General features: G+C 38.1%; 1 protein-coding gene across 3 annotated transcripts; it reads left to right on the top strand.

Moving 5' to 3' along the window:
* The first annotated feature begins 287 nt into the window (after positions 1-287).
* Positions 288-24,814, top strand: ZHX1 (zinc fingers and homeoboxes 1). 3 transcript variants are annotated; one of them, XM_038555438.1, is made up of 4 exons: positions 288-458; positions 7,416-7,528; positions 17,590-20,439; positions 23,812-24,814. In XM_038555438.1, exon 3 carries the CDS (start codon positions 17,815-17,817, stop codon positions 20,434-20,436), a length of 2,622 nt encoding a protein of 873 aa, XP_038411366.1. In that variant the 5' UTR covers positions 288-458; positions 7,416-7,528; positions 17,590-17,814; the 3' UTR covers positions 20,437-20,439; positions 23,812-24,814. The 3 variants fall into 3 exon arrangements, with proteins under 3 accessions (XP_038411366.1, XP_038411365.1, XP_038411364.1); XM_038555437.1 differs by having other exon boundaries at positions 23,096-24,814; XM_038555436.1 differs by having other exon boundaries at positions 291-458; positions 23,122-24,814.
* The last annotated feature ends 392 nt before the right edge of the window (positions 24,815-25,206 follow it).

Genomic DNA, 25,206 nt, shown 5'->3' with positions numbered 1-25,206 from the left:
TTCTGCTGACAGGGGGCGGGGCCACCGCGGGCAAGGGGCGGGGCTTCTGTTGACAGAGGGGCGGGGCGGCGCCCTACCTCCCAGTGCGCCAATCCTGAGGGTAGAGGCAGGGGTCGGACCCCAGGGGAGCCGCGGGGTCCGGGAGCCGAGAGCCCGGCGCGGAGCGGGGTGGGGGCGCGCGGGGACGGCGTGCGCGCGGGAGGGCCCCGCCTCGGCCGGCTCCTTCCCTCCCTCCCCGCTCCCGGTCGGCCGCTGGGGCGCGCGCCTCGCCTCGCACCCCCACCCCCCGACCCTCCGCGCTCCGCGGGGCCCGCCGAGCTGCCGAGGCCGTGTGCCGGCCCGCCGAGCGGTTCCGGGTGTAGGGTTCACAGGTCAGAGTTGACTCCCTGAAAAGTGCAGCCGGTTTGAAATGCAAGATGGCGGCGGCGGGGCGCTGAGAGGCGCGGCGGCCCCTGCAGGTAGCGGCGCGAGCGGGCTCCGGGACGAGCGGGCCGGGACGCCCGGGGGACCGCGCGGGGTGGGGGCGCGGGGAACCGGCAGCGCGGGCCGGCCGGGGGAAGGCGGCTCCGGGGCAGGGACCCCGGGGGCTCCGGGCGCCGGCGGCGGCGGCGGCGGCGGCGGCTGGCGAGGAGGACGCGGCGCGGGGCGCCTGAGGGGGAGGGACCCCGCCTGCCTGCCGGCCTCGGGGAGTCGCCGCCGAGGGACGGCCCCTGAGGTTCCCTCGCGCCCTCGGGGTGTCTGCGGCCGTGGAGGGAGCTGGCGGGGGGCTCTGGGAGGAGTCATGTCAGCCCCCGTTCTTACGGGAGCACCGAGCAACTTGGGACTGGAGCGGAGTGAAGACGCGGCCGCCGGGGCGGGGGGGCGCCGCGGGGCGCGGGGAGGGTCCTGGCGGAGGTCGGGAGGCCCGCCCCGCGGGGGCGCGCGCCGGCTGGTGGGTGCTGCCCCCGGGGCGGCGAGCAGAGCCCCCCTTGCGGGGCCGAGCGCAGTCGGCGTCGGAGCCCCCGGGCAACGCGCCGCGGGAGGGCTGCCCCCCACTTGACGGAAGGCTCGGCGCCCATCTCGGGGCCAGGCCGTGCCCGCCCCTGGGGGGCAAGACTCGGAGTCGAGTCCCGACGAGCTCTCTTCCGTTTAGAGGCACACTGGCACTCCGAAGTTCATTCAAGAGAATGGAAGCGGTCCCCGTCCCCTTGCAGGAGGGAGACGAGGGAGGCCCCACCGGGCACTCGCCCGAGCCTCGGGGCCTAACGGGAACAGCCTCGCAGTCTCAGCGAGGGAGGAAGGGCTGCGGAGGGGGTGCGAGGGGACAAGGCGCGGGGGCTGAGGGCGCGAGGAGCCCTGGCGGATGATGCCCTTCCCCTGGGGGTTTACCCTGAAGTTGTGGGTAGAGGGACTTGGAATTCTTTGTTCCGTGCACCTCCCTCCACCTCTCCCCGCTGTAGGTAACAGTAAGGAGAGAGCAGAACCCCCACTGGAAGAGAAGGCTCCGTTGGATATCCTAAGTTTAGGTTATAGCGCTGAGCGGAGCGGCCAGCTGTGACCGGCTCCGGGGAGAGACTGGGCGGGGGGGGGGGGGGGGGTCGAGGAGTGCGGTGCAGAGCTGGGCAGAGTGCGGATCCTACAGCGCTGTTCTGTCGTCACCCCCCCCCCCACCCCGAGCTGAAAACAGAAGGAGCTCATCTTTAAGGGGCGGGGGGGGGGGGATGTAAAAAAAAAAAGGCTGATAGTTTGTAATGTGATTAGGTGGGGATTGCATGTAACTTGAAAAAGCAGTTCTCTTGGAGGTTGAGAATATAACAGAAAAGGGAGGAAAATCACAGGATTGGGAAATAGAGTTCACAGGGAGGAAGCAGCAGCTTTCCCTCCAGGACTAGTGCCTATTCGTGGGTTTGGACTGTGTGTGTGTGTGTGTGTGTGTGTGTGTGTGTGTGCGCGCGCGCGCGCCTTCCCTACGGTAGTGCGCCTTTAGACTTGTTGGTGTTGGTCATTGCATCTCAGTCTTTGTCTGGAAGCTTTAACTTGTCTTACACGGTGTTACATGGATTGTCCTTGTTTCTGAGAAATTATCCCCCCAAAAGTCGTTATGTTTTTATGCCATCAGTGAGGATGAACGGGAGTTGGTTTTCACACGGCCTTAGTATATCCATAGAGTTTAAACAATTTTCTTAAGGAGCAATTCTGACTCTTGATTTCAGGCAAAAGAAATGTGGGTGCTGCCAAAGACAATAATGCATCACAGGATGTAAAAGGGCCCTCATGAATATTTTTTCCTCCTAATCTGTCTCTCCTTACTCCAAGCATTAGGGCCAAGCTAACTAATTTTACGCAAAGTAAAATGTAAAGTGTTGGGTTCGTTCAATATAGAAATGATAGCATTTCACTTAAGAGTGAGTCTTTTGTAGAAGTACCTCTTCAAATGCTTTATGTAATGATCAGGATTAAAATGAGAAAAAAATCAAGTAAGACTTGGGTACCTGATGACAGCTATGATTCATACAGATTTCTTGAACCATTCTAGTATTTTTAAAAGAGCTTTAATGTCTTTCATAGAAATGTCTTCTCAAACACATTTCAAGTGTAAACTAGTTGAGAGCTGCACATTTAGAGCATTATTATACATGTGAGCTATTCTTTGGTTTCCCCAAAGTGCATGTAGCTCTAGTTTTGTATTCAATTCTGAACAGACTAGGCTGGATGAACCAGAGTAGCATTGATGCCAGATGGTTTGAAAATATGCTAAGGCTGAAAACATAAATGTGCTTGTGCTGTGCTTGTACTCGTTAATAGTAGATGTCTTTCCCTTATAGCGAGCTTATTATTTCACTGGATTTGGAGGACAGTTCATGAATGATGTAGCAATTATTTCACCTTTGGTGATACTTGCAAGGTTTTTAAAAATAAATATGAATAAAGTTTAACAGTTATTTTATTAGTGACCTTAACAGCGTAGGTGAGGTGCTTCATGTTGAAGATTTTCTCCCTTTTATAACTTACATTAAGATTGAAAGGTGATATTTTAATGTATTTATATTTTCTTTCTAATACTGTTAATTGGGCACAAAAATGGGTTATTTGAGACTTAATTTGCTGTGAATCATGGCTTTATATTTAAATAGAATTACTCTTAACATTACTAAAATGATTACAAATGTAGCTGAGGAAATAACCTTTTTATATACATTGCATCATTGTGGATGTGGGCTCAAGAGACTCTACTTATTTGAACATTAGCAGTGTTAAAATTTCAGTGCCTAAGCTAGGTTTTAATCTAATATCATATTCATTAATTTAGGGAGGTGTTTGGAAATATCTGTTGCCCTATAGCCAGTGTAACACATCCACTTTTACATCTAAATCTCTTCTAAATTAAAATCCTTCCAAATCATCCTATGTAATCTCAAAGGTAATTTAAACTACATTTAATTGAGGGGGGAAAAAAGCTGTGATGCTAGCCTTTGAATAATAGCCAATGCTTCTATAATATTACTGATCTATCTTACTGTCTCCTGTTGCTCTGATATATTTGTGGTTGTGAGTAACCAAATTTGAATGGCTGAAGCTGCTAATTTAGATTACTAATCAAAATACATTTGAATTTACATTTTTGGGATCTGTATTTCATACAGTTAATTTTTAAGTAAATGTTTATGTAAATTTTTATGTAGTTGCCAAGTTTGGGTCTTAAGGGGTACATAATCTTTGCAGCTTATATAATCCATATCCTATGGTGTATTCAAGAGGTATTAAGATGGTCTTTAATTCCTTTGATCAAAACAAATATGATGATATACTTTGGAAAAAAAGTGTTTTTTTTTTAAGATTTTATTTATTTATTCATGAGAGACACAGAGAGAGGCAGAGGCATAGGCAGAGGGAGAAGCAGACTCCATGCAAGGACCCTGATGTGAGACCTGGGATCACACCCTGAGCCAAAGGCAGACGCTCAACTACTAAGCCACCCAGGTGTCCCAGAAAATAAGTTTTTATGAGTAGGTTAAGAATGACATTTATTGAAGACAGTCAAAATGTTTTACTTTTTTTTTTTTTTAAGTAGCCTCCATACTCAGCGCGGAGCCCAACGTGGGGGCTTGAAGTCACAACCCGAGATCAAGACCTGAGCCAAGACCAAGTGTCACTCAACCAACTGAGTCACCCAGATACCCAAAGCTGTCAAAATTTTTATGCAGGATTTTTGTTTTGAGTTTTTAGATTTAGATTTTTAAAAAATAATATTCTCAAAGCCTATCTAAAAAAATCATTGAAGTAGGAACCATATACATATTATTTTGAAACAAAAGAACTTTGTCATTAAATCTTAGTGATTTCATATTTCCCATAGGATTTCTGACTCCCCTTTTCCTCCTTCCCGATGGTCTTTCTGTTTTTTTGGGTTATTGTGAGGAATGAAAGGAGATAGAAATTCTGATTTTTATATTTCTAAGCACTTCACTCAATAATTATGTTTTTCTTCTATACAAAATCTATTCCCTTTTAACTTCTAATATTGTCAAAAAGAAGTTTGTTAAAACTTTGCTGGACCTGGGCTGTATTTGAAAGTGAGGGAATGGTAATTGCACTACTGAGTATTTACCCCAAAGATACCGATGTAGTGAAATGCTGGGACACCTGCACTCCAATGTTCATAGCAGCAGTGTCCACAATAGCCAAACTATGGAAGGAGCCATGATGTCTTTCGACAGATGAATCAATAAAGAAGATGTGGTATATATACAATGGAATGTTACTCGGCCATCAGGAAGGATGAATACCCACCATTTGCTTCAGCATAGATGAACTAGAGGGTATTAGGCTAAGTGAAATAAGTCAGTTGGGGAAGGACAATCATCATAGGGTTTCATTCATACGTGGAATATAAGAAATAGTGAAAGGGATTATAAGAGAAAGGAGGGAAATTGAGTGGGGATAAGTCAGAGAGGGAGACAAACCATGAGAGACTCCTAACTCTGGGAAACAAAGGGTTGTGGAAGGGGTGCTGGGTGGGGAGATGGGGTAACTGGGTGACAGGCACTGAGGATGGCACTTGATGGGATGAACACTGGGTGTTATACTATATGTTGGCAAATTGAATTTAAACAAAAAAAAATTTTTTAAGTGAGGGTATGGTGAGGAGGGAACAATTTTTCTTCATAACTACAATAAGATGATTTGTATCAGAGCTTTGTTAGTTCTATGAAACACATTTTAAAATGTGTTATGCATTAATGATTCTCCTTGAAGCTAAGGTCAGAGAAAATATGTGTATGTTGGGGTGGGGGGGTGTAAATTATGATTGCTTAATGCCTACCTGTTAAAGCCAACTTGTTCTAGCATTGCTTAATATGCTCAAAAGTATGAAGTGGAAAATAAAATTGATTGTTGCCCAGACCTTTAAAATATTTTATAATGTCTCAACATTTAGCAAAGTTTATGTGAAGACTTCCTTTGTTGTATAACTTAAAGCTAATACCTTAAATAAAAGTCAGAAAAATCTAGTTGTGGGGACACCCGGGTAGCTCAGCAGTTGAGTGTCTGCCTTTGGCTCAGGGTGTTAACCCAAGGGTCTGGGATCAAGTCCTGCATCCAGCTCTTTGCAGGGAGCCTGCTTCTCCCTCTGCCTATGTCTCTGTCTCTCTCTCTGTGCCTACCATGAATAAATAAATAACATATTTTTAAAAAGAAAAATCTAATTGTGGACTTACTAAGTCTACAAGCTTTACGTGGGTTATTTTAAACACATGTTATTAGAGTCCCACTTGAGATGAGGGGGCAATAACATAAGCTAAGTCACTTGTTTAAGACCACCCAGCTAGTAAGTGACAGAGCTGAGATTTGAACCCATGCAGTCTTGGTTCCAAAGCCCGAGGTCTTCATCTTTATTTACAGTCCCATCTTCTGCCAAAACAACTCCTCTGTTTTACTATATAATGTATATAGCTGAGATGATTTCTGTAATTTTTGAAGTTCATTCTAATATTAAAATCTTAAAAGATACTTTGAATTAGAAGTATTTAAAAATAACCCCAGTGTCAAGAGCTAAAATAACATCGGGCAAGTATACTTTTCATCCAGAAGTATCAAGGAGCTGCTTTGTTGCTCTTCTAGTTGCCTTGTGCCCTTGCAATGTCTCAGCAGCTCTTCTCAAGAGACTCTCGTTCGGTAAAATGTCTTGCAATTACTGTATGATTCAAGAATGGATTCAAATAGGTTACCAATTTCCCATAATATTAATAATTCATTTTGGAAAATAACTTCCCCTCTTTGGCAGCTGTTTCCTATCTTCTCTTCTAGTCCACATCCTGTGGATGGATAGCTAAGGAGCTTCCAAACAAGGAGATACCAGGAAATGAAACTGTAGAATCCCAGGCTGCAGAGAGCAGGATGCTCTACTGGGCCTACCAGGAAAATGCTCTTTTGCTTTTCATGAAAATAGTGTAACTATTTAGCCTAAGCTTTAACTTAATCTAGAAGTATCTTACTAAAGGGTTGGTGTATTTATTTCTTAAGAGCCTCTTCATGAACATGTATATAATAAAAGAATCAAAGGATAAGGTATTTGGAAGAAATCATCTTCCTTAATATTTATTCGCTTGGTTTATGGAGTTTCAGTGCTTAAAGAACAACAGCTAAAAATGCTTTGACTCTTCAAAAGTGCCATTTACTATTATTTATTAAGAGAAGCAGTTACAGTTTTTGTTACGTTTTCCTGATTGGGTTAAATACTCTGAATAATACGTCCCAAGAATTTTGGACACATATCTCAATTTTTGGTAAATGATCTTCAGTTTGATTGTATGGTCTAATGCTTACAACACACGGATTGAAAAGCCATCTGGTAGTAGTTTCTTGTAAAAATGAAATAAACACAGGTCATTCTACTAGATAATACATGCTTTGGGGTAGAGTACCGCTAGTTAAGTTATATTGTCTTGTTGCCAGGATTAATAACCACTGCATTGCAATTAATGCATTGTAAATAGGATACAGATATCAGTGGGTTTATGTGTAAACATACAAACATACACTTTCTCCCACCTCTTAGTTTAACTAAATTATCTTTCATAACTTTTGTTATGGGTCTAATATTTTACAGTTCCCAGTTTCTTCATCTCTCCTTTTATATTACAGCCTGCATATATCCATCCACATTTTGGAAATTTTTATTGAAAATAACGTAATAGTGAAAATAGTATCTGGTTGTTTTATATAATATAAATCCAGTTTTTGAGAATGTTTTACATTTTGTGTTTCTTAGTAATATTGGGTTTGACAGTTAAATGCTTCCTTTACAATTTCTATGAGGAAATTAAATTTTTTTCCAAAATTACGTTTATTTTTTAAAAATCAAGGCATAAACTTTAAAGTCCTAAGGCCGTATTATATCTAGGATAATAAAGTGATATTATTATTTTTTTTTTTAGGAAATGGCAGATAGGTACTTCAGACCTGTTGGTAATGATGGCCTGAGCTAAACACCGAATTTGAAGGGACACCCTCCGTGTCAAAGAACAGAATGCTGAAGAAGCTATGGCAAGTATGTATTTCATTGTTTGAATATGATAAAACTCAAATTCTGAATATGTTCACTTTAGATCCCATGATACTATATTTGGCTAACCTCTTAAAAGCTTTCCTTAAAAAAGCAGCAGACTTAGTCTTGATACTGTTAAGAAATGCGCTTTCAAACTTTAAAAATATAGGAGTACTGGCTGCTTTAATTTCAAAGGAAACAGCATCACAGTTCATGATAAATCTATGTGGTATATTAATCATTAATTTTTCAATTAATATTTGTTGAAGGGATCCCTGGGTGGCGCAGCGGTTTGGCGCCTGCCTTTGGCCCGGGGCACGATCCTGGAGACCGGGGATCAAATCCCACGTCGGGCTCCCGGTGCATGAAGCCTGCTTCTTCCTCTGCCTGTGTCTCTGCCTCTCTGTCTCTCTCTGTGTGACTATCATGAATAAATAAATAAAATCAAAAAAAAAAATATTTGTTGAAATACACTGTCAGGCACTATATTCAGTGCTGTGGTAACAGTGGTAAACAAGACAAATGAAGATCATGAGGGCAGATAACTTTAGTGTGGGAAAATTGATCTAGAAATTTTACTGTTTTTTTGCCTATATCCAGAAAAATTCTTCAAGACTTCAGAGAACAACTCCTGAAAATATATTTCCAGTATATAGTCTACTAATAATAATTATAATTCTAAAAGTTAAGATATTGGTGATTAAGTACTTAGTTTTAGGTTAAGCATGGCAGTATTTAAATATCTGAATATATTTGTACCTAATTACTTTTATATTTTATTTAACTGACATAAATTGGCTTTCATAAGAAGCATTAGATCACATACTATAGTGTTGAAATATTTACACTTTAGTCCTATTGTTATTTTAGATAATTCTAGAAAGTACCAAGAAGGATTTTTTAAAGATTTATTTATGTATTTTATTTTTTTATTTTTATTTTTTAAATTTTATTTATTTATTCATGAGATACACACAGAGAGAAAGCAGAGACACAGGCAGAGGGAGAAGCAGGCTCCATGCAGGGAGCCCGACGTGGGACTCTATTCCGGGACTGCAGGATCCCACCCTGGGCCAAAGGCAGGCGCTAAACCACTGAGCCACCCAGGAATCCCTATTTATGTATTTTAGAGAGAGAGAGAGTGTAGGCGCATGGGTACACACAGAGGGAGATAATCTTCAAGCAGACTCCCAGCTGAGTATGGAGCCCAAACTGGGGCTTGATCCCATCACCCTGAGATCGTGACCTGAGCTGAAACCAAAAGTTGAACGCTTAACTGCCTGAGCTACCCAGGCACCCCAGATTCTCTAGCTATTAATGTGATGGTTCAACTTTCATTTTTAAAAAATTGTTAAGAGTCCTTACAAGTTGACATTACCAATACTAATTACTATTATGTTTCAAAGTATTTTTTATAATTGAATGATTATATTCTGAATAAAATATGTAAGTTATTTTATTTTATAAATGGGGACGATAATAGACAGATGAATGGTTTTTCAGCCACTCAATGATAATATCACTTGCAGTCACTTGCAGTCACTTGCACTTGCAGTCACTTGCAGCACTTGCAGTTTTTTGTTTGCCTTCTTGTGTTAGACTGTCTGTGAAAGATTTAATGTACCTTCTTGGAAAAAGTTAGGCAAAACTTTTTCCAGCAAAAAAAATTACTTTGGGGCAATACTATAAACTTTAATAACAAAAATAGTGGATTTCATTATAGTACTTATTTATGTATCACTCTCAATATGTTACTTACCTACCTACAGCAAAAAAAATTACTTTGGGGTAATACTATAAACTTTAATAACAAAAATAGTGGATTTCATTATAGTACTTATTTATGTATCACTCTCAATATGTTACTTACCTACCTACATGCCAGCAGAAGATAGAAAACCAGGATAGTAGTTAGTGTTGTAGAAACCTTACAAAAAGACATTTCACTCCTCAAATCTGGGGTCAATGCTTGCCAGGAGAAATCTGTCCAGCTTAGATTCTTCTTTTAATCTTTAACAGTATTAAGGTTGGCTTTTTCAGGTAGAAAAATATAGGTAGAGAGGATAGAATTTCTAAACCATTAAGCCTTAGTTTAGTATTAGCAAAGAGGATAGAATTTCTAAACCATTAAGCCTTAGTTTAGTATTAGCAAAGGGACCTGAAATTAGTTGATTTTTGGCCAAAGTTTCTTCAGTGCTTCTATTTTTAGCACATTTACTTCTGTCTGTATTCACCTTCATACTTGAATTTTGATAATCTTGAGACCATTTTGGCAATTTTCTTGAGATTTATCTCTTAGGTAATAATTCTTAAAAACATATGCTGTGGGTACAAATTTGAGTTATCAAATTTCTTATTTAATTTTTTTTAGGAAATTAGCCATTGTTTCTAAATATTTTTACATTTTGGCTTTAAAAAGTGCCTAAAGTGTATACAGGCCAAAACGGGTTTGCTTTCTTTAAGTAAAGAAGGTATCTTCTTGGACATCTTTTTCTTTAACATGGTGGATATTCTGTGTTTTAATTTGACCCCATTATTCTTTATTCCTATTATTATTCCGGGCATTCTGTGATTTTGGTGGATTTGTAACTTTTAGTTTGAATATAAACATGCAAAAATAAGTATTTTCAGTTGGCTAAACAGAACTCTGACTTTAGAGAATAAGAAATGAAACTAAATAAAATACAGAATTCTAAGAATTCTCAGTATAGGTCTGAATAAATATCCCAAAGGATTTATCAGTTTATATTTTAGCTACCTTGAGAACAATTTTTAGCTAGTACCAGATCAAAACTAACATAATCCTTAAAAATTATAATTATTTTATAAGTGTTCATATTTGATTAAGAATTGGTATGAAAGTTGTTTTTATTCACATAAAATCTTACCAATATAATATGCTTTTGTGGCTAACGAGGCAAGTAAATTATTGTCTGTTAGTCATTTAATTTGAAGTATAAGACAGACAAAAAAATAGAGGCATGGAAATTCAGTATAATCACAAGTCTGTGTAACCGTAAAAAATTTTAGACTATTTGTAGCACTAAGCATAGAATTTGAAACAATCTACTATTTATAATGTATTAATTGAGAACTTATTTTTTAATCTAAAATTTAATTTAAAAATGTACAACACCATTAAAGTATAGTTTTCTCCAGGAACAGAAAAATAATGATTCTAAGTTCAGATTTATATTTGCTATTTTTACAGGAACATTTTTCTCCTGAATTTGACTGCAGGACTAATTCTGTGAATGAATTTATTTCCCTTGTTTCATTCTTATGCGGTCCACAAATTTAGACATGTACTACTCATACATAAAACTGATTTGTTACAACAGAATTATAGATGATAGTAAATATTTGTTGAATATTCATTGCTATATTTTAATAAATAGAATGTTTTATATAGGAAGATGGTTTAATATTCTAATGACTAAGGTAATTTTATTAGTAAGGATTTCACCATTGGAAGTAATTTACTATATAGTAAGCACAGTTGTTCTTTATAACTTCTCTGTAAAAGAGTGTTTAATGAAGTAAAATGTTATAATATATGATACTGATATATTATAAAAGGTTTTTTTTCCAACAAATATTATTGAGGCCTTAATAGGCAATGTGCTGGGCTCTTGGAATATATAGTGGAGAGCTAGGTAGACATTCTTTCTGACTATGTAAGAACTGCTGTTGGAACTGTCCCTGATAAAATGAATTTTGCTTTCATTAAATGCTCTTCTGTAGAGAAACTTTGTTGAAATTATTTTGATGAGTTTAGAATCATGAATTGTTTAAGAAGTATCTTACCCTCAGAAGAAGAGCTAGGATGCAGATGGAACCATGGAAATTGACTTGACCTAGATGCATATGCTGCACATTCTGAGTGCTCCTGAGGGTTCTTAGAACTAGTTTGACTTCTCAGACTGTGGAGCAGGTCCCAAAAATGTGTGGAATACACTCGAATGCTGTACATACTCAGAGATTTCTGCTTCCCCTGAAAAAAACCTTTATGTAGCACATGTTTTTGCCCTAAAAATAGAAAGTAAACTTTGTTTCCAGCTCCAGATAAATGACCATCAGAATATTCTAGTCTATTTGCAATTTTAAGGCCTTGAAATTGTTTGTTGTATTTTATAATAAAGCAATGTTATAATGAAGAAAATTTGTAAATAGCACACATAAAAATTTCACCCATAGTCTCATATGAAAATTTCATTTCTTTATATTCTCATCTAGTTTTTGCCCATATGCATACATATTTTCCCAGTTATTTTATAATTAATATGCAAATTTTGTTATGATTTTTTGTTTGATTCTTTAAAAAGTTTAGCAGTAAAAGTGGATAAATATTTTTTCATATTCCTACACTTGATCTTAGTCAAAGGCTGAGAGGCGATTTTTTTTATATTCCTTAATTACTCTTGATTACATTTTAAAATAATCATATAATAGTTGATCAGGTTGGGGGTTTTTTGTTACGTTGTTACCATTTTTCTACTGAAAAGTTACCTGAAAATAGCTTTCAACTATATTTACAGTGCTATATGCATTGAGAGTATAATTTTTTTATCTTTTTGGCAGTCTTCACTTTGTGTTTTAATTGCAAAGCCACCTAGCTATCTACTCAGTTGTGCAACTGAACTCTACCCCCTTTTTACAGGTAAATAGTGCAAGGTTCCCCTAATTGATTTTGAGCTGTTTTTTGTTTACCTTCACCTGTCAGCTAATAGTGATTTCTGTATGGCAATTTTCGTGTCTCAGCCTCGTTGTACTTTAATGATAAAAGGAGATAAATTGGAACCACACCAAAGAAATTCTTATTCTTTTTATCCTTTCTCCTTTTTCATTCAGTTTGTGTCAGCTGATTAAATTGTAAGAGATAGAAAGAGAGAGAGGACAATACTAAATAAGTGGTATTTCTTCATCTCCCAAAAGAATTTTTAGAGACTAGAAAATAGCATTAATTGGGCACCGACTATGTTTTACCGTGTGTGAAGCATTTTATTTGATAGGCCTCTGAGGTGGATAGCACCATTCTTATTTTTTCCAGGGCAGCCTTTCTGTTTCCTTTCTAGAACCTCCTATAGTGTGCTCATAGAGTTCCTGATGTTTCCTCTCTCATTGCATTGATCACAGCTATTTTAAGTGATTGTTTACTACCTGTTTTTCTTGCTCAACTGCTAGTAGTGACAGACCTGAGGCAATCTATCATGGTCATTGCCTTACTATAGTGCCTAACACAGTGCTTGGCTCATGGTTGACATCCAACAAATAGTTGAATGAATTTGTTGAATTGAAGAATCTTGGTTTTATAGATGAGAAAACTGAGGTTGATTCTGAGTAACTTTTCCAGGCACTGAACCACTGAGTAACAGAGCAGACTCTAGAACCTGTGGTTTTATCCTATATCACAGCTCCTCTGTGAATGTGTTCCTCTGGGCCTGAGTTTCTTCTGTCATGAAAATGGAGTATTTGTACTGAGTTCCCTGCTTCCCCCCAAATTATGACTTTATGTAATCAGGACCCCGAGGATCTCTTTGTTTGTGCTTTGGTCTATTTTTGAGCTATATACATTATAGTAGACTTGAGCCATTAGACCAAATCTTGAGGTTTCTTGGGAATTCTCAGTCTCCCTTAGAAATAATACTAAACAATATAGTGACTCAGGTTTTGTTGGGAAAATGTAAACAGTATCAGGAATAAAGTGGGGAGTATTTCTTGGATCTGTGTATTTGGGTATAAAAGTCACCTGAGCTGGAGGCCATCTTTAATACCTGAGATAATCAGATTTGAGTCTTTTGCATTACTGAAGATTTTTTTTAAAGCTTCTCTTTTAAGTAGCTTAAGTTTATATTGCCAAAACCAGTGCTTTCAACAGAAAACACACAATGGTGCATATACATCATTAGATTGTAAAATAATCTATGAATATTTTGTAATTTTTTATGGCTTTAGCAAAACATATTTAAGACTTTTTTTTTTAATTTTTTTATTTATTTATGATAGTCACAGAGAGAGAGAGAGAGAGAGAGGCAGAGACAAAGGCAGAGGGAGAAGCAGGCTCCATGCCCCGGGAGCCCGACGTGGGATTTGATCCCGGGTCTCCAGGATCGCGCCCTGGGCCAAAGGCAGGCGCCAAACCGCTGCGCCACCCAGGGATCCCATATTTAAGACTTTAAAATTTGTTTATATTGGGGCAGCCCCGGGGACTCAGTGGTTTAGTGCTGTCTTCAGCCCAGGGCCTGATCCTGGAGACCCAGGATCGAGTCCCATGTCAGGCTTCCTGCATGGAGCCTGTTTCTCCCTCTGCCTGTGTCTCTGCCTCTCTCTCTCTCTCTCTCTCTCTCTCTCTCTCTCTCTGTGTGTGTGTGTGTGTGTGTGTGTGTGTGAATTTAGCAAATTCCTATTTTTAAGCTAGATAAAGTGAAAAGTAAGCAGCTTAACCTAAGACCTAGAGAGCCAGATCAATAAAGGGACCTGAGGTCCTCAAGTTTCTCTTTTGTATCTCTTAGTAGTACTGGCAACTCTGTTCTACCCTGAGTGCCCAAGCCCTGCCTTCCACAGTGAAACAAGCTGAAGGACACATTAAATTTTCTTTAGATTAGTTTTCAAATTTCATGGCTCAGCAGTTAAGCTGCAAAGGATTTTTAGTGACACTGATACATTGTCTTGAAAGTATTTAAGTTTTTTAAAGCACAGGCTTTCAAACACATCTCAGAACCCGTTGGAGATGGAAGTAGGGTTTGTGGGATCCATGGGATGGAGTCAGGAAGTAGTTTAGCCTCTCCTTCTTCAACCAGATAGCTGTTCTTTTATCTATTTTGCCCTAAGGCTTCTCATAGAATCTTGTTTGAAGAAAGGGCTCCCCTGCTTACAACAAAAAGTTTGAAAACCATCACTAAGGAAAGGTAGTTTCAAAAAAACCTATCTTTGATTTTTAACTATTAGTATACTCCCAATTCCATATAATCTAAGATTCTAGGAGAATAACAGTTACAAAATAACTTACTCCCTGCCTTTCAACAATTCTCCCTCACTGCCAAAAATGTGAGTACTGCTCATTTGTTACTCTTCCACTTACTTCAGGCTATTTGAGGAATTCCCTGTTCCTAATAACCAAAAAATGATCAAACAGCTATACTAGCACTTGAACAAAATAGTTCAAATCCTACTGAAATGACTAGGAGAGATGGCATTAGCTTAGCATAAAATATTCAGTTAAGAAATAGTTTTAAATATCAGTGATTTCTTTATATTACCTTAGAAATCAGAGGCTTTTTCCTGGGTGGGGGTGGGGAATGACACCTTTGAGAATCGAATACTATTATTACTAAGTGGATGCTTTTTATTTTATAATGGAAAATTGGGGAATGAAAGACATTTAGGCCAACTTTCCTTCTGTTGCTTGGATACATCAAATGGATATGTAGTATATATTTGAATAATCCCAGTGAAGAGGATCTTCCTACCTTCAAATCAGAGGCAAGGCATTCTCTCTTTGGACAGTTCTGTTTCCTAAAGATGTTTCTGCTTTTCCTGAGTCAATATATCTCCTCATACACCCTGGGTTTTGCTTTATAATCTTTGAAGTAAACTTTATCTCCTCAGTTCAGTGAGAATAAGGATAAGACTAATAAATGCAAATAGTTCTAATTTGGAGTAGAGAGTAAGGGAGACCACTTAACTCATTTTATTCATTTTTCTTTGGTTTAGACTTCAAAGCACATTACCTTGCATTGTTGTAGCATAAAAATTTTAAATATTTGGATACAAAATTACTGAAATGTATTTGTATAAACATAATTCACTTTTTCTTGATAAGTCACAATCATTCTTGTGAATTTCTGCTACTGTTCTCTGTGGTGATGTTCTCAGGGCATGTTGAGTTTCTTTTATTTTTTATTTCAATTTCTTATTTAAATAGTGAACATATATGCTAATATTAGTTTCAGGTGTAGAATTTAGTGATTCATCACTTAAATACAAAACCCAGTGCTTGGGACGCCTGGGTAACTAAGGGGTTGGGCGTCTACCTTCAGCTCAGGGTATGATCCCAGGATACAGGATGGAGTGCTGCATCGGCTCCCTGCAAGGGAGCTGCTTCTCCCTGTGCCTGTGTTTCTGCCTCTCCCTCTGTGTATTTTATGAATGAATAAATAAGTCTTTAAAAACAAAAAACAGGGGCAGCCCTGGTGGCTCAGCGGTTTAGCGCCACCTTCAGCCCAGGGCGTGATCCTGGAGACCTGGGATCGAGTTCCGTGTCAGGCTCCCTGCATGGAGCCTGCTTCTCCCTCGGCCTGTTTCTCTGCCTCTCTCTCTCTCTGTGTCGCTCATGAATAAATAAATGAAATATTTTTTAAAAATAAAAACAAAAAAACAGTGCTTGTCACAAGTGCCCTCCTTAATCCCCATCACCCATTCAGCCCATCCTACACACACCTCTCTCCATCAGCCCTTAGTTTGTTCTCTGTTGTTAAGAGTTTCTTATGGTTTGTTACCCCTCTTTTTTCTCCTTCCCTTATGTTCATCTGTTTTGTTTTTTAAATTCCACATATAAGTGAAATCATATGATATTTGTCTTTCTCTGGGACTTATTTTGCTTAGCATAATACTCTCTGGCTCTGTCCACATTGTTGCCAATGGCAAGATTTCATTCTCTTTGATGACTGAGTAATATTCCATTGTATATATGTATACATCTTTTTTTTTAAAGATTTTATTTATTGATTGAGTAGAGACACAGAGAGAGAGGCAGAGACATAGGCAGAGGGAGAAGCAGGCTCCCCACAGGGAGCCTGATGCAGGACTCAATCCCAGGACCCCTGGATCATACCCTGAGCCCAAGGCAGACACTCAGCCGCTGAGCCACCTGTCCATTCATCAGTCGATGGACATTTGGGCTCTTTCCATAATTTGGCAGGGTATGTTGAGTTTCATAGGACTGTTTTCCTGTTCATTATAGTTCAAGTTAATAAACATTTAATGAGTCCCTACTTCTAGGCTTTTTGTATGCAGAGGGGCTACAGAAATAAATGAGAAGGCAGCCAAGATAGTTCAGCTGAAGATAGTTCAGCTGGGAGAGCATTACACTGAAGATATAAAGGTCCTTGGAAGAATGAGATGCACTGTAGTAAGGAGACCAGGAGTATGGATAGGTTGTGGGATAGAAATGTAACACTCCTCTGCCACAATATGGTAAGTGCTAGACCAGAAGATAAATTGAGGAGGAGGTCAGGCCAAGTTAAAGGGAGAAGGTGATCTATAGAGCAGACAAAGATCATCACAGCTCATGCACAAACAAGGCTTCTGGCATAGGGAATGACCCCATTGTGTGTCCCTGGACAACAGTTGTGTCTACTGTGTTCAAAGCATAAGAAATAGGAGTCAGGAGGGAGACTACAGGAAGTTGAGGTTGAAACCAGGTGTAAAGAGAACTACATGTGGCTTAAGGAGTTTGGGTTTCATTCTTTCAACACTGGGGAAACTTTAAGTCAGAAGACTGATATGATCATATATGTTTTATAAATTCTAGTAGCATTATGGAGAATGATTAAGAATAATGTCTCTAAAACTAAAACTTTGATCACTCTTACCCATCTTTGCTGCTTCTGTCATACTTGGCTCTACTACTAGAATCGTAAAACAGCCTAGTAGGAAGAAGAGGGCATAAGTGATGGATTGAATTTCTTATATACTTAATGGCTCTGAGTACCTGTGACTACCTTTTAGAGTTTTAAATTTCCTCCCTTATTAACAGATTATCATTTCACATTGATAATAGTGTGCTTGCCAAAGCAAACTCTTCTCCTTTTAAATATAGAGCTGGCTGAAAAATCCAAGTAAACAGCTGGGGGCTGACCATGATACAGTATGTGACTTTCAGTGATTTGACTTGGAGACATATATTTTGATCATTAGATGACTTTTTTTCCTGGTTCTGATCTTATTCTAGATCTTTATAACTTAACTATCCAACAACTTCATATAAGTGAAATATAACTGCAGCTTGTTTAAAAGATCATAATCACACATTTAAAAACATTTTTAAATTTATTTTAATATAGGTGATTGGAGTTGTGCTTCAAAAATTTCAGCAGTTCAACAGTATTTTATCTGCCAACAATAAGCTCTTTACTTGATTGCACCATGAGAAAGCTGCTAATGAAACTTGCTGAACACAAAAATGGACTTGAAGAACCAAAAGGCATTGTTTTCAAATGAAGAATACTGAACAATTTTAAGCCTCGATGCTTTTTAATCACCACTGAGATTTTCCTCATAACATCAGAATGGCAAGCAGGCGAAAATCCACAACACCTTGCATGGTCCTTGCCAGTGAACAGGATCCAGACCTGGAGTTGATATCAGATTTGGATGAAGGTCCTCCTGTACTTACACCTGTAGAAAACACCAGAGCAGAGAGTATCTCAAGTGATGAAGAAGTTCATGAATCTGTGGATTCTGACAATCAACAAAATAAAAAAGTTGAAGGTGGCTATGAATGTAAATATTGTACTTTTCAAACCCCAGATCTAAATATGTTTACTTTTCATGTGGATTCAGAACATCCCAATGTAGTGCTAAATTCATCCTATGTTTGTGTTGAATGCAATTTTCTTACCAAAAGGTATGATGCACTTTCCGAGCATAATCTGAAATATCACCCAGGAGAAGAGAATTTTAAGTTGACTATGGTGAAACGAAATAACCAGACAATCTTTGAACAGACAATAAATGATCTGACTTTTGATGGTAGTTTTGTCAAAGAGGAGAATTCAGAGCAAGCTGAACCTACAGAAGTTTCTTCTTCAGGAATATCTATCAGTAAAACCCCAATCATGAAAATGATGAAAAATAAAGTGGAGAACAAACGGATCACAGTTCATCACAACTCAGTTGAGGACATTCCTGAAGACAAAGAGAATGAAATCAAACCAGACCGTGAAGAAACTGTGGAAAATCCAAGTTCCTCAGCCTCTGAATCTAATACAAGTACTTCGATTGTCAACAGAATACATCCAAATACTGCCAGCACAGTCATGACCCCAGCAGCAGTTCTTCCTGGGTTAGCACAGGTGATAACTGCTGTATCAGCTCAGCAGAATTCCAATTTGATTCCCAAAGTCTTAATCCCCGTTAATAGCATTCCTACCTACAATGCTGCATTGGATAACAACCCCCTGTTGCTTAACACCTACAACAAGTTCCCTTATCCCACAATGTCAGAAATTACTGTTCTTTCTGCTCAAGCAAAATACACAGAGGAACAGATCAAGATATGGTTTTCAGCCCAACGCTTAAAACATGGTGTTAGCTGGACTCCCGAGGAAGTAGAGGAGGCCAGAAGAAAACAATTCAATGGAACAGTACACACTGTACCTCAGACCATAACCGTTATTCCTACACACATTTCCACAGGGAGTAATGGTTTACCATCCATTTTACAGACATGCCAAATAGTTGGTCAGCCAGGACTGGTCCTTACACAAGTAGCTGGAGCAAACCCCTTGCCAGTAACAGCACCTATAGCCTTGACAGTGGCAGGGGTTCCAAATCAAACAAACGTACAAAAAAGTCAGGCACCTGCTGCCCAGCCTATTGCAGAGACAAAGCCAGCAACAGCAGCAATCCCACCTTCTCAGCTTGTTAAACATGAAACCACAGGGGCAAACCCTGATTCATTTGGCATTCGAGCCAAAAAGACTAAAGAACAACTGGCTGAATTAAAAGTCAGCTACCTTAAAAATCAGTTTCCCCATGATTCAGAAATTATCAGACTTATGAAAATCACAGGCCTGACTAAAGGAGAGATTAAAAAATGGTTTAGTGACACAAGGTACAACCAGAGAAATTCGAAGAGTAATCAGTGCTTACATCTCAACAATGATTCCTCCACGACTATTATTATAGACTCCAGTGATGAAACCACGGAATCCCCAACTGTTGTTACTTCACAGCCTAAACAATCCTGGAATCCTTTTCCCGACTTCACTCCCCAGAAATTTAAAGAGAAGACCGCAGAACAGCTCCGTGCCCTTCAGGCAAGTTTTCTCAACAGCTCTGTACTCACAGATGAAGAGTTAAATAGGTTAAGAGCTCAAACCAAACTTACCAGAAGGGAAATTGATGCTTGGTTTACAGAGAAGAAGAAATCAAAAGCTTTAAAGGAGGAGAAAATGGAAGTAGATGAAAATAATGCAGGTAGTTCCAAAGAAGAACCTGGAGAAACTTCTCCCAGAGATGAATCTGGTGCACCTAAGCCAGGAAATACGGGCAAGATCTGTAAAAAAACACCTGAGCAGTTGCACATGCTTAAGAGTGCATTTGTCCGAACCCAGTGGCCATCACCAGAAGAATATGACAAGTTGGCTGAAGAAAGCGGGCTTGCTAGAACAGACATTGTCAGTTGGTTTGGGGACACCCGTTATGCTTGGAAAAATGGAAACTTAAAATGGTACTACTACTATCAAAGCGCCAATTCGAGTAGTATGAATGGGCTGTCCTCCCTTAGGAAAAGGGGGAGGGGGAGACCCAAAGGAAGGGGAAGAGGAAGACCACGTGGGCGGCCGAGAGGAAGCAAGAGAATGAACAACTGGGACAGGGGGCCATCACTCATAAAATTTAAAACTGGAACTGCAATACTTAAGGATTATTACCTGAAGCACAAATTTCTTAATGAGCAAGACCTTGACGAGCTCGTGAACAAATCACATATGGGCTATGAGCAGGTCAGAGAGTGGTTTGCAGAAAGACAGAGGAGATCCGAGTTAGGTATGGAATTATTTGAGGAAAATGAGGAGGAAGATGAAGTGATCGATGATCAGGAAGAGGACGAAGAAGAAACAGATGATAGTGACACTTGGGAACCCCCACGACATGTGAAACGGAAGCTTTCTAAATCAGATGACTGAAATGTAAGTTTCTAATCTGAGTGTATATTCATCAACCATATACATTTAGAATAGTCACCTTATATCTGACGCCTTCACTCTTGACAGTTTTTTCTGAGATGGTTTTCCTTTTAGCTAATAAGAGGACTAAGGACCAAGACTGTGGCCAAGAGACACGTGATTATTATGTGTAGTCTGATTATTATGATTGTTACATTGATTATGTAGAATTTAATGCTGCTATCATTTTTACATAAAATGTTTTTTTTTTTCACTTTGTTTTAAGGGAAAGGTACCCATTCTCAGAGAAGGGAGACTAGACTGGTGGTGGAGTGGAGGGATTCACAAAATACTGAAGATAACTAAAATGTATTGTTTGCAACCCTCCTTCACTAAAGCTTCATTTTTTGCCTATTTAAGGGAAGAATTCAAAAATGAAAATTAAAAAGAAGGGGAAAAGTGTACCGAAGGACAAACTTACCACAGGGGCGAGGATTGCTCAGTTTTAGGAAACTAGGTGAAAATGGGTATCTTTTTTAATTTATTGTATTGCCCCCAAACTATTAGGTTTTTAACTAGAGTTTAAAATGCTTTATGTGGGATCCTTGGGTGGCGCAGCGGTTTGGCGCCTGCCTTTGGCCCAGGGCGCGATCCTGGAGACCTGGGATCGAATCCCACGTCGGGCTCCCGGTGCATGGAGCCTGCTTCTCCCTCTGCCTGTGTCTCTGCCTCTCTCTCTCTCTCTGTGAGACTATCATAAATAAATAAAAATTAAAAAAAAATAAAATAAAATAAAATGCTTTATGTGTTAAAATTATTCAGTAATTTTTCTGTTGAAAGCCAAAGGTCTATTTTAGGCTTTATGTAAATTCATATTTGCTTGGAGGGCATCTGTTTTTGAAAACTGTGATATAAATTATTTCTGTCTTAGAGATCAAAAGGTAAATAACATATTTGATATTAAATTAACTCAGTTGCCTAAAGTGTCTTTTCATTCTTTGATAGAAAACAAACCTGCTACCAGAAGAAATGCTGTATTTGGTTAAAAATACATCTCTTGCTATAAAAGCGCAAGTAAACATGCTTTAAATCTGAAATGTTTGGCATGTTCCTTAAATTTTAACTCTTTTATAGATTGAATTAAAATTTCACTGTAGCTGCAAATCAGACACCTGATATGGAGTTAGGACTTCAATTCTTAATACTTTTGGAATTTAATAGCATAGTTCTACTCTCTGTTTTGGAGTGTTCTAGGATAAAACTATACTCTGTTGAGTATAGAGTAAACCATATTCTATTGCAAATAATGCACTTGTCACAAAATGTTTGTATATGTCTGTCAGGAGTCAAAAAGCATCTTATTATCAGAGATTACTGCCGTGTTCTCAAACAGTAAAAAAGGAAATGAGGAATAGATCCTCATTATCGTATGAGCATGTTTACTTACTTCCTTAGCTGTTTGCATCCCTACCCCATCCTCTACTTTTATGCTCTATTATTCTGCACAGTATTTCCTTGACTCCCCCATGTCTTCCTCACTGGTTTTATTTATTTTGTTAAACAGTTATTTATAGAGAGCTTAATATGTACCAGGCACTTTTCTTTTTGCTTAGCAGTCCTTTTCCAGACTTTCTTTGCATTAACATTTTTTTTTCAAGCAGAAATATAGATGAAACTAAAGCATCTATTTTTGAGTAAATCTTACTCCAGGTTATTGATAATGTAAGTAACAGGAAGTTAAACAATGTTGTATAGCTTTATTCTGAAGTGCAGTCCTCCATTTCCTAATGTCAGAAATTTTCAGGACAGGCTTTCTTCTGACCCAGATGCATAAAATATTTTTACCAGGCTTTTTTTTTTTTTTTTTTTGCTAAACACAATTCTCACTCGGCCAAGATTAAATCAACAAATGTGTTGCTGCAGTGAATTGTCCTTGTGGTTGTAATAACTTCAGCAATGATTCTGTAGGGAGCTGCAATCTTCTAAAAATAACAGGAACTTTTTTGTACAGTTTTTGGCTTTGTGTGGATAATTCTCATGTTCTGTATTGACACTCTAATGGATACTATGATAAAAATTCATACAAAGCCACAGTTTTCAAAAAATTATGTATGTTATTCATGTACTTTCATGGTACATATTCAGGCATGCCTTTAAAAATATTCAAAAGTCTAAAATTTAAAAATGCATTAATTAGCAAGTTACTGTTGGCTTAACAAAATAACTTTTCATCTTATAAGAGGATTCATCTTAAGTTTCCTCTTATTTCTTCACTTAAATATGGTTCAGTTTACCAAAAATAAGTAACCAAAACTTCTCCAAAATAGTTATTGCAAAAAGTGAAATACATATATATCTTTTGCATAAGTGAGACTTGTATATAAATAGAAAAAAAATACAAGACCCTTTAGATCTCAGTCTGTTTATTACAAATACTGACAGTGAATATACACTTCCTACTAATAATTGTTTTTATAAATTTTAACATAAAGGTGAAAATGTCCATATGCAGAACCTATACATAGGAGTTGCACACAAAATCTACTTTATATAAAATGTATATAGCAAGTGATCTCAGTGTTTAATAAGCAAATACAAAGGATGTATTTTCATGGCTAATTTGTATAATTTTTGTTTCTAAAGTGGTAAACATTAAAATATGGGTTTTAAAAAATTTTAGTTTTTTATTATGTTTTTCTTTTATAGCTGCCTAACGTTGGAGGAGAATCAATTCTTCAACGCAAGATGTCTGATTTACTGTGAATGGGCCCAATCTTTGATGACACTGAAAATGTTTTGGGGCATACACATTCTCAAAAAAATAGGATCCAATACCCAAAAGAAATGGAACTTAATGTTGTGCCAAAGTTAAACTACTGCATTTGGCGGAAGTTCTGCAATGTAAATAGAACACTAATTAAACAACTTGTAAAAATTCGAATTTTAATATAGTACATTTTTATTCTGATATGATGGAGATGTTCTGATTCTTAGACTTTCTGAGGGGGTTTAATGACCACTAGAGCTTGTCCTCATATTTTGTCCAGCTTAATACTGTATGTCTAGTGAGATGGGCCTTATTGCCTATATTCTTTGATATGTGATTAAGCTTATAGCTTTGAGTGACCAAACATTTTACAGAGTAAAAATTGTTAGAAACAGGAAGAGGAAAAACTTGATGTATTTCTATGTCTTATTTATCAGGCCCTGCACTGAGATTAAAATTTGTGCATGGGCTTATACAATTTCAACGTAAGTGGAAAAAAGCAGCCTATTGACACATGTTGAAACAGTAAGATTTTGTGATATCATTGGCCCTTAATGATGGATCTTTAATTTAACACATTCATGGATACCACTATTATTCTGTAATACTCTGTTCATTTTTTTCATTAGAAGCTGAATTTGCTTTGTATTAAACTGAAGATAATCAATTCTGAAGAAGGAAAAGAAAAAGGCATAAGAATTTGGTAGGGTGAAACTCTGAAATAATTATTTTACCAAAAATGTGAAGAAGAACCATTTAGTAAATATATACTTAATGTTTTCTTAACAATCATATAGAAATCAGAAATGTTTGTACAGGTATCATATCAGAATTTTCAAGAATTCTCTTTCAGGGAAATTCTACTTTATGTAGCAATTTCAGTGAATAGAGAGAAAATTCTGAACTGATCATAATGAGTTAAAGGTTAGCTTTTCATTTATGAATCATGGGAGTGTTAACTGTTAACTCTTGCCATGTCAGGAGACTGAAAGTTCATACTAACTTATAAACTTTGTAAAGACCGGTGCTGTTCATTCATGTTGAGAAGGACCCTTTTTTTTTTTTTTTTTTTTTTTGTGACTTTAGGATCGTTTTTCAAAATGTGCTTTCTTCATAGAAAAAAAATGTTCAGTTTAATTAGCTCTGGATTTTAAAATGTTTTTCTGAATGACCGGATGTAGTGGGCTTGGCCAGTTTCTTTTGTCTAATTTAATGAATAATATTAAGCTCTTGTTTTTACCTAAATGTTTGTCAGCTAATGAAATGTTATGAAAAAGCCTTGAATATGCATGCTGCTTTCATTTTTATAAACTTTTTATTTTTTAACTATAGCTTTATTAGTAATTCCAAAATGCTGCAATTTAGCTGATTTCTTCACTCAGACAGCTGGCTTTGTGGGTGGCTTTTTCATACTACTGTTAACTTTTTTAAGAAGAAGCAATGTAAAGACTGTAACAATTTAATGCACTAAACTGTTCTTTCTTTTACACATTTAAAAACTTCTTAAAGCCCTCTGTATTATAATAATTAAATTGCTCCCTTTTTTAAACCATTGCTAATGTGGTCTGCGTTTTGTTTGACAATTTTCATATTTGAAATGTCAAGTATTAGAAATAAAGCCTTTGAATAATATATTTATATTATGTTTCCCCTGCTATATGTAAACTTTGTATAACCATAAATAACTAGTAGTAATTTCCCTCTCTGTCTCTTTTATAAACTTGACACTTCATTCTGCTCTGATGTTTGCTAGATTTTAAATATATTTATTTGACAGAGCAAAAGCCCTCTTTTCCGGGTTAATGATGTCCTTGAATACAGAATAAAAATTAGCAGTGATTAGTAGGTTTCAGTGATTTTTTTTCCATTTTATTAACTGAGTTTTTTAAAAACTGTGGTAAAATACACATAACAAAATTTGCCACTATAGCTGTTTTTAGGTGTATGATTCAATGGCATTAATTATGTTCACAATGTTGGGCAACCATTACCACTATTAACAAAACATTTTCATCATCCCAAAC

This window comes from Canis lupus, chromosome 13, assembly GCF_011100685.1.
Source record: "Canis lupus familiaris isolate Mischka breed German Shepherd chromosome 13, alternate assembly UU_Cfam_GSD_1.0, whole genome shotgun sequence".
In the NCBI taxonomy this organism is placed as follows: domain Eukaryota; kingdom Metazoa; phylum Chordata; class Mammalia; order Carnivora; family Canidae; genus Canis; species Canis lupus.
The sequence above is the reverse complement of the archived record's forward strand: the minus strand, read 5'-3'. Positions and strand labels throughout refer to the sequence as shown.

What these genes read in the sequence shown, in the direction of transcription:
- ZHX1 (XM_038555438.1), top strand. Translation starts at nt 17,815, where the DNA reads ATGGCAAGCAGGCGAAAATCCACAACACCTTGCATGGTCCTTGCCAGT.